Below are 8,945 nucleotides of genomic sequence, written 5' to 3' on the forward strand. Positions count from 1 at the left end.
ATCTAAAGAAGCAGCAAATGCAATTATGAGTAAACCCTAAACCCTAAACCCTAAACCCTAAAGCGGCGGCTGCTGCTCCTGAACTGAGGAGTCACTGAGTTCTAAACCCTAAACCCTAAACCCTAATTTGTAGCCCTTCGATCTTGAGGGTTTGCTAGCTGCTGCTCCTGCGTGGACTGCTTTTGAAGCTCTTTTTCTAGGGTTTAGGGTTTAGGGTTTAGGGTTTAGGGTTTAGGGTTTGGGGCATTTGCGGTTTGCTGCAGCTACCATGGCTGCTGAGGGCCAAATAACCTCCACTGTTCGGACGGCAATTCTGCACAAAAGTCTGCTGCTGCTTTTGCTGCTGCTGCTGATGCTGCTGCTGCTGCTGCTGCTGCTGCTGCTGCTGCAGTTGATCTTGCTGCTGCTGTTGCTGCTGCTGCTGCTGCTCCTGTTGTTCTCTTTTTTGCTGTTGTTGCTGCTGGCGTTATTGTTGTTGCTTCTACTGCTGCTTTGATTGCTGCTGCTTCTGTTGCTGCTGCTGCTGCTGCTGCTGCTGCTGCTGCTCCGTTTGCTGTGGGCGCTGCTGCTGCCGCTGCTGTTGCGTTTTGCTTCCGCTGCTGCTTTTGCTGCTGCTATTATTATTGCTGCATTTGCTGCCTTTCCTAGAGCTCTCCAGCTGCTGCTGCTGCTGCTGCTGCTGCTGCTGCGTTTGCTGCTGCAGACAGATCAGCAGCAGCAGCTGCTGCTGCTGTGTTGCTGCTGCTCGCCCTCAATCCTTGCTACTTTTGCTGCTGCTGCTGCTGCTGCTGCTGCTGCTGCAGATTTTTGCGCCCTGTGCTGTCTGTACACCTCGTTGCCCTTTTCGCGACTCGCAGAGTCTCTTGACATTTCAGAGGAAGAAGTAAACCCTAAACCCTAAACCCTAAACCCTAAACCCTAAACCCTTGTTGGCTAGGTCCCGCAGCAAGGCCGTGCCCGAGTTGCCGCTTGCTGCCGACAGGCTTTAGGGTTTAGGGTTTAGGGTTTAGGGTTTAGGGTTTAGGGTTTTGAGCTCAGGCAGAAGAACTCGCCGTTGACTTGTTGTCTTTAGGACGAATTGTGAGCTGCTGCTACTGTTGCTGCTGCTTCTGTTGCTGCTGCTGCTGTTGCTGCTGTCTTTGCTGCTACTGCTGTTGCTGCTGCTGTTGCTGCTGCTGTTGCTGCTGCTGTTGCTGCTGCAGCTGGCTTGTCGCCACTTTTCGCAGCTTCTTCTTTGTCTCTACTGAACTCTTCCGCTTTTTCGCTGTTGCTGCTGCTGCTGCTGCTGCTGCTGCTGCTGCTGCTGCTGCTGCTGCTGCTGCTGCTGCTGCCGCTGCTGCTGCTGCGGCTGCAGGAGGGGCGGATTGACGCAGAGCGTCGAGTGCTGCGGCTCTTCAGCGGTGAGTTTACCTTGGAGCCCCTCGAGAGTGTATCAGGGGTTTAGGGTTTAGGGTTTAGGGTTTAGGGTTTAGGGTTTAGGGTTTGCTGCAGCTGATACGGGTCCCTCGCGGTGGGCGCAAACGGCTTTGGAGATCTTCAGCGGTTTGCAGCGGCTGGCAGAAGCCATCGACACCTAAACCCTAAACCCTAAACCCTAAACCCTAAACCCTAAGCCCTGTGGTTTAGGTGGTAAACCCTAAACCCTCAACTGGGTTCCGTAAACCCTAGGGCCACCGCGCCTCGCGCCACAGCCTGGGCCCGGGGCTCCAGCGCAGTGAGGGTCTAGGGTTTAGGGTTTAGGGTTTAGGGTTTAGGGTTTAGGGTTTAGGGTTTGCTGCAGCTGGAGCAAGAAGCGTTTTGGCAATCTTAAACCCAAACCCTAAACCCTAAACCCTTGAGTGCAGCCTTTAATAAACCCTAGGCCCCAACCCTAAACCTCCAAGTGGAAGCGCCAAACCCTAGGCTGCGGTTTGCAAACCCGTGGGGCTGAAACCCTCAGTTTATGGTTTGAGATCCAGCGTTTAGGGTTTAGGGTTTAGGGTTTAGGGTTTAGGGTTTAGGGTCTGACTGTGCGCCGAACTAGTGTATTCAGGTGTAGGAGCTTCAGGGTTTATGGTTTAGCGTTTAGGGTTTAGGGTTTAGCGTTTAGGGTTTAGAGTTTAGGGTTTACGTGCCGCTGCTGCTACCAGTCAACACTGAACGGGAATCAAGCAGCTTGGCTAAACCCTAAACCCTAAATAAACCCTAAACCCTAATTCGTTGAGTTATTTGTGGCCGCCTCTAAAAGCGGCACATGCGGTCAGTTGGTGTTTAGGGTTTAGGGTTTAGGGTTTAGGGTTTAGGGTTTGGGGGGCGTTGTCCTGAGGTGTACGTACACCTCAGGAGAGCAGCAGCTGCTGCTGCTTGCGTCTCAGTTGTATTTAATTGAAGCAGAAAAATAAATAAATTAATTTAATTTAATTTATTTTCTATTTATTTGAATTTAAAGTTTCTTTTTAGCTTCTCTTTTTGCTGCTGCTGCTGCTGCGGCGCTGCCAACGCATGCAGCAGCAGCAGCAGCGCAGCAGCAGCAGCAGCGCAGCAGCAGCAGCAGCAGCAGCTTTACTATTTGTAGATTCTTTCTTTGAGTCTCATTAGTTAAGGAGCTCTTTTTATATTAATTGAGGGGGAGTTGCTGAGGCCTTGCTAGCCCGTTTGCTGCTGCTGCTGCTGCTGCAGTACAGCAACACCCAGCTGCTGCTGCAGCAGCAGCAGCTGCTGCTGCTGCTCCTTCTGCTTATACGCTCACACTGGGACTCTTGAGCCTGGCGCTCAAGTTTGCTTTTGCTGCAGTGAGATAAGCTTTGCTGCTGCAGCAGCACTAGCAGCAGCAGCAGGACGAAAGACAGCAACACGAACACCAGCAGCAGCAGCAGCAGCAGCAGCGGCAGCAGCAGCAGCAGCGGCAGCAGCAGCAGCCACAGGCTCTCTGCTGACTATGACTTCCCTTAGATTGCTTAGTTGAAACCCAAAGAGGTCAGCAGCAGCAGCTGCTGCTGCTGCAGCAGCTGCAGCTGCTGCAGCAGCTGCTGCTGCTGCTGCTGCTGGCTGGTGGCTGACACGTACGCTGTCGTGTCTAAGCAGCAGCAGCTGCTGCGGCCGCTGCAGCAGCAGCAGCAGCGAGGGCTCGCCTTATGCATACAACAAGACAAATAGAGCAGCAGCAGCAGCAGCAGCAGCAGCAACAGCAGCTGCAGTAGCAGCAGCAGCAGCAGCAGCAGCAGCAAGGGCAGGAGCAACGCCCTCAAGCCTGCACAATGGAGCCGTTGCGGAAAGATCCTGCGCTGCAACAGCAGCAGCGAGAACAGCAGCAGCAGCAACAGCAGCAGCAGCAGCAACAGCAGCAGCAGCAGCAGCAACAGCAGCAGCAGCAGCAACAGCAGCAGCAGCAGCTACTGCCTGACGAGAGTGAACGCCATCAGCACGACCAGAACATGGAGGTGCAGCAGCAGCAGCAGCAGCAGCAGCAGCAAAGCCAGCAGCAGCAACGAGAGCGGCAGCTGCAACACACGCCGCCGCAGCAGCAAGGGCAGCAGCAGCTGCTGCTGCAGGAAAGGCAGCAGCAGCAGCAGCCAGAGCAGCAGCAGCAGCAGCAGCAAGAGCAGCAGCAGCGCACCACGGAGCAGCAGCCTGAGCAGCAAGTGCAGCAGCATCGCGAGGCGGAGCGCCAGCAGCAACAGCAGCTGCTGGAAGAGCAGCAGCAGCAGCAGAAGCAGCAGCAGCAGCAGCAAGAGCCGCAGCAGCACAACACGCATCACCAGCCACCGTCGCCACAACCACAGCAGCAGCAGCAGCAGCAGCAGCGGCAGCAGCAGCAGCAGCAGCAGCAGCAGCAGCAGCAGCAGCAAGAGCGGCCTTCGCGAGGGCGGAGGCCGCAGGCAGTGTCTCTTCCTGCTGCTGCTGTTTTATCTTTTTCTCGGTATCGGCCGAAGCAGCAGCAGCAGCAGCAGCAGCGCCCTCCGCTGCAGCAGCAGCAACGGGCAGCAGCAGCAGCAGCAGCAGCTGCTGCTGCTGCTGCGCGGAACCCCCATGGGTTCTTGCTAGCCAAGTGCCGCGTCCTAATGGCGCCGCAGCAGCAGCAGCAGCAGCAGCAGCAGCAGCAGCAGCAGCAGGACCCGCTGCCTCAGCTGCAGTATATCAAGAAGCCCAACCACGCAGATGATCTCGGTAGGACAAACCCTAAACCCTAAACCCTAAACCCTAATTGGGAGTCTCCTGAAGTGTAGCAGCCCTTACACCTTTTATTTTGCTGCTGCTGCTGCTGCTGCTGCACTAATTGCTGTTGCTGCATCAGTTGCTGCTGCTGCTGCAGTAGTTGCTGCTTCACCTCCACGCTCCCTGCTGCTCTCAAACCGCCCGTATTGTCCCCGCTGCTGCTGCTGCTGCTTTTGCTGCTGCTGCTGCTGCTTTTGCTGCTGCTGCTGCTGCTGCTGCTTTTGCTGCTGCTGTTGCTGCTGCAGCATGGGGCGGCGTTTGCTGCTCCATTCGGCTGCAGCCTTTGACTGAAGAGTTAATTTGTCCCATTTGTTTGGAGGAAGCAGCAGCTGCAGCAACGCTGCTGACGTCAAGATGCGGCCACCGTAAACCCTAAACCCTAAACCCTAAACCCTAAAAAAGGGTTTTGTTGCTGCGCCGTTCGCAGCAACTATCAGCCCCCGCCCGCCAGTTGAGCCGCCCCGCGCAGCAGCTGGCGCCCCGCAGCCGAGGCCCAGGGCCTAGGGTTTAGGGTTTGGGACCTAGGGTTTAGGGTTTAGGGTTTAGGGTTTAGGGTTTAGGGTTTAGGGTTTAGGGTTTGCGAGCAGCAATGTGCGCCCCCTGCGCCTGCCGCCTTCTAAACCACTTGGGCTCTCCTCGCTGCCCCCTTTGCCACCGGCTGTTGGCTGCTGACGACTTGAGGCCTTTGCTGCTGCACCAGGCAAACCCTAAACCCTAAACCCTAAACCCTAAACCCTAAACCCTAAGTCTTCGGGCGCCCCGCCGCAGAGGCGCTGCTGCCTGCTGCAGCAGTTTACCTCCCTGGAGCTCACAGAGGCAAAACGAGGGAAAACGCGCTGCCTAGGGTTTGGGGTTTAGGGTTTAGGGTTTAGGGTTTAGGGTTTAGGGTTTAGGGTTTGTGGGTTCAGATTGCCCCCATAGCGGAGGGCAGCCGCACGACGTTTTGCCTCATTGTGAGGCCTCAAGGAAGTTCTTTTGTTTTTTTAAGTGCTGCATTTGTTGCTGCTGCTGCTGCTGCTGCTGCTGCTGCTGCTGCTGCTGCTGACACGCCAGCAGCAAGGGCCCAAGCCGAGGCTCTCGCTGCAGCTGTTGCGGATGCTGCTGCTGTTGCAGCAGAGCAGCAGCAGCAGCAGCAGCAGCAGCAGCAGGGAAACTGGCTTATCCCGGAGTCCTCGCTCCGTACGCCATCCAAACCCTAAACCCTAAACCCTAAACCCTAAGGCCGCTGCAGGAAATGCACTGCGTCAGTACTGAGCTGTAGGGTTTAGGGTTTAGGGTTTAGGGTTTAGGGTTTAGGGTTTAGGGTTTGTGCGCAGATGCCTTTTTCAATTCTATTGCTTCCGTTGAGGACCCGCAGCAAATGTGGAGGGAGCACACAGAAGCCCTAGGTGCTGCTAAACCCTAAACCCCAATTCCTAAACCCTAATTCCTAAACCCTAAACCCTAATTGCTAAACCCTAAACCCTAGAACAGCTTCAGCAGCATTATTGTGCCGCTTAAAGAACAAGGCAGGAATTTGGGGGCGAGAGACGTAGGAATAGGGTTTAGGGTTTAGGGTTTAGGGTTCAGGGTTTGGGGGTTAGGGTTTAGGGTTTAGGGTTTAGGGTTTAGGGTTTGGGCTCAGAAGCAAGAATGATCGGCTGTTTAGAGGGGCCAGCTGCAGATGTGGAAGCCGCAGAAGAGCTACAGGAGGTGGGCCCTAAACCCTAAACCCTAAACCCTAAACCCTTGAGCTGCAACAGAAAGAGTTTTAGCTTTTAGAGCTTAGGCCTCTTCTTTTGGGGTTTAGGGGTTAGGGTTTAGGGTTTAGGGTTTAGGGTTTAGGGTTCACGTTTTCAGGCGCTGAAGTTTGTGGAGGCTCTCGCTGCACGCGCTGCAGCAGCAAGGGAATGCAGCAGCAGCAGCAGCAGCGGCAGCAGCAGCAGCAGCAGCAGCAGCAATCTGAGGCGTCTCAAACCACTCCATGAGCGCATGCAGGTTTGTAGGAGAGGGTTTAGGGTTTAGGGTTTGACTGAGGGTTTGAGGTGTTACATTTGGTTAAGGTTTTAGGGTTTAGGGTTTAGGGTTTAGGGTTTAGGGTTTGCGTTCCTCAGGTCTTCACCACATTGCTGCAAATGGCCCATGAGCAGCAGCTCAAAAGCCGTGCCGCTAAGCAGCAGCAGCAGCAGCAGCAGCAGCAGCAGCTGGAAGCAGGAAGGCACACGGGAAGCAGCAGCAGCAGCAGCAGCAGCAACAGCAGCAACAGCAACAGCAGCAGTGGCTTCAGCTTTTACCAAGCAGCAGACGGACAGCCAATTTTCCTTCACCCTTTTTGCTACCAGTAGGGTTTAGGGTTTAGGGTTTAGGGTTTAGGGTTTAGGGTTTAGAGGCGGGGTAGAAGTACTATTGGGGCCGCTAGAAGCAGTAAGAGTTTATCTTCGAGGGTTTGCAGTTGAAGTCAGGAGCCCTAGGGTTTAGGGTTTAGGGTTTAGGGTTTAGGGTTTAGGGTTTAGGGTTTAGGGTTTAGGGTTTAGGGTAGGTTGCTGCTGCACGAGGCCGGGGGAGACCCCTCGCTGCTGCCTCCGGTGCTGCCGGACGTTCAGCTGCTGTCGCTGCAGCCGCTGCAGCAGCAGCAGCAGCAGCAGCAGCAACGGCGGCAGCAGCAGCAGCAGCAGCAGCAGCAGCGGCAGCACAGACCCCCCAGGCTGCTGGAGCACCTCCCCAAAAACACTTGTGCTAAACTTGCCGAAGCAAACCTAGGTAGGGTTTAGGGTTTAGGGTTTAGGGTTTAGGGTTTAGGGTTTAGGGTTTAGGGTTTAGGGTTTCTTGGACGGGCCTCCCACGCATGCGAATTGCTGGGGGCTTATCAAGGGTTTAGGGTTTGAGGGTTTTGAAATTAGGGTTTAGGGTTTAGGGTTTAGGGTTTGCGTGCGTGTCTGCAGATGGCTGGCTCTCCCCCGCAACGCTGCAGCACTTCGAGGTGTAGTAAACCCTAAACCCTAAACCCTAAACCCTAAACCCTGTTTCTTATGCCAGGTCTCTCGACTAAGAATCAGAGTGTAGGCCCAGGACTCGTGGCCTAGGGTTTAGGGTTTAGGGTTTAGGGTTTAGGGTTTACTGGGTGCTGCTGCGCACAGGCGGACCTGCGGCGGCGGGAGCAGCAGCGGAAGCAGCAGCGGCAGCGGCAGCAGCAAGGGGAGGCAGCAGCAGCACGGAAGGCAGCAGCAGCAGCAGCAGCAGCAGCAGCTGCTGCTGCTGCTGCTGCACCTGTAGCAGCAGCAGCAGTGCAGCAAACGCCAGACGACCCCACAGCGTTTCCGTCTCTAGGAGCGCCTGCTGCAGCAGCAGCAGCAGCAGCAGCACCAGCAGCAGCAGCAGCAGCAGCAGCAGCAGCACCAGCAGCAGCAACAGCAGCAGCAGCAAATGCTAGGTCCTTTGCAGGGGTTCTTGCATACCCCACAGATTTTAGAAAGGCAACAGATGAGCAGCAGCAGCTGCTGCACTTCCCGTCTCTTGCTGCTGCTGCTGCTGCTGCTGCAAACCCCAAGCCCCCCAGGGTCAAAGCAGCAAGAGCCAGCAGCAGCAGCAGCAGCAGCAGCAGCAGCAGCAGCAGCAGCAGCAGCAACAATGGCAAGAGCAGCAAAAGAGGCTTTGCTGCAAACAGGGCATCGCCCCTTAGTGAATTTTTTGGGTCTCAAACTGTCAGGCCTAAACCCTAAACCCTCGCGGTCAAGGGTTTAGGGTTTAGGGTTTAGGGTTTCTCGTGAAGTGCGAAGAAAACTGACACAGCTAAACCCTAAACCCTAAAAAGGGGACAGATAACTCAGAGGCAATCCATACAGCAGCGGAAACAAACCCTAAACCCTAAACCCTAAACCGTGGTTTTTATTTATCCTTAAGACTTGTCTTTTTGAAAAGGAAAAAAAAAAAGAAGGGCTCGGACAGAGCTGTTGCTCACGCGCCTCAAACCCTAGAAAGCTAGGGTTTAGGGTTTAGGGTTTAGGGTTTAGGGCTTGAGACAGGCGGGCGACTCCCCGCCGCTTCCTTAACCCTAAACCCTCACAGGCGCTGGTGCTAAAAGCCAAGCCCCAATTTAGGGTTTAGGGTTTAAGCTGCTCAATGAGGGTTTAGTGCTTCGGGTCTGCAGACGTCCGAGAGCTCGCTGACGAGGGTTTAGGGTTTAGGGTTTAGGGTTTAGGGTTTCGGGACTCCTCCTTACCGGGCGGCGACCCACTGCGCGCAGCGAAAGAAAACCCCAAACCCTAAACCCTAAACCCTAGCCCCGCTTCCTTCTGCTCCTGCATCCTTCTGTGCTTCCGAGGGTTTAGGGTTTAGGGTTTAGGGTTTAGGGTTTCGAGAGAAGCATTCAGAGACGAGGGTTCACAATAGCAACGAAGTGACCACAGCTTAAGGGTTTAGGGTTTAGAGAGTTGGCTAGGGTTTAGGGTTTACCAATTAGGGCTTCGGATTTCGAACTAGGGTTTAGGGTCTAGGGTTTGACTGGTAAACATTAAACGCTCCTGAGATTCACTTGATGAGGGCTTGTGGTTGTGCACTTAATGCTTTAGGGTTTAGGGTTTAGGGTTTAGGGTTTGGGACCTCCTGGAAGTCCTTGAGGTCTATTTGCCCGTCTCTGTTCCGGTCTATTTCCCGCAGCAGCTTTTTGCAATCTCGAGAAGTCACACAAGTGAATTGGTCTCTACGCCTAGGGCTAGGGTTTAGGGTTTAGGGTTTAGGGTTTCGAGAGAAGCATTCAGAGACGAGGGTTCACA

At 54.7% G+C, this 8,945-nt stretch overlaps 2 protein-coding genes across 2 annotated transcripts in view; one reads left to right on the plus strand and one right to left on the minus strand.

The window, feature by feature from the left end:
• ENH_00059430 (hypothetical protein) overlaps nucleotides 1–870 on the minus strand; it is a gene marked incomplete at both ends in the record, with an annotated part of 1,465 nt that extends 595 nt beyond the window's left edge. The window contains 2 exons of the mRNA XM_013581891.1: nucleotides 307–697; nucleotides 830–870. Of these exons, the coding sequence (XP_013437345.1) occupies nucleotides 307–697; nucleotides 830–870 (432 nt within the window). The remainder of the gene's footprint in view (nucleotides 1–306; nucleotides 698–829) is intronic.
• Nucleotides 871–3,236: 2,366 nt separating this feature from the next.
• ENH_00059440 (zinc finger (C3HC4 RING finger) protein, putative) lies at nucleotides 3,237–7,892 on the plus strand (the record flags this gene model as incomplete). Its single annotated transcript, XM_013581892.1, has 10 exons — nucleotides 3,237–4,146; nucleotides 5,103–5,147; nucleotides 5,308–5,373; nucleotides 5,511–5,582; nucleotides 5,819–5,886; nucleotides 6,034–6,171; nucleotides 6,288–6,514; nucleotides 6,713–6,933; nucleotides 7,116–7,153; nucleotides 7,311–7,892. The coding sequence occupies 10 exons, from the start codon at nucleotides 3,237–3,239 to the stop codon at nucleotides 7,890–7,892; spliced, it is 2,367 nt and encodes a 788-aa protein (XP_013437346.1).
• Between the last annotated feature and the right edge of the window lie 1,053 nt (nucleotides 7,893–8,945).

The sequence above is a fragment of the Eimeria necatrix genome, genomic scaffold (assembly GCF_000499385.1).
Source record: "Eimeria necatrix Houghton genomic scaffold, Enh_scaff502, whole genome shotgun sequence".
Lineage (NCBI taxonomy): Eukaryota > Apicomplexa > Conoidasida > Eucoccidiorida > Eimeriidae > Eimeria > Eimeria necatrix.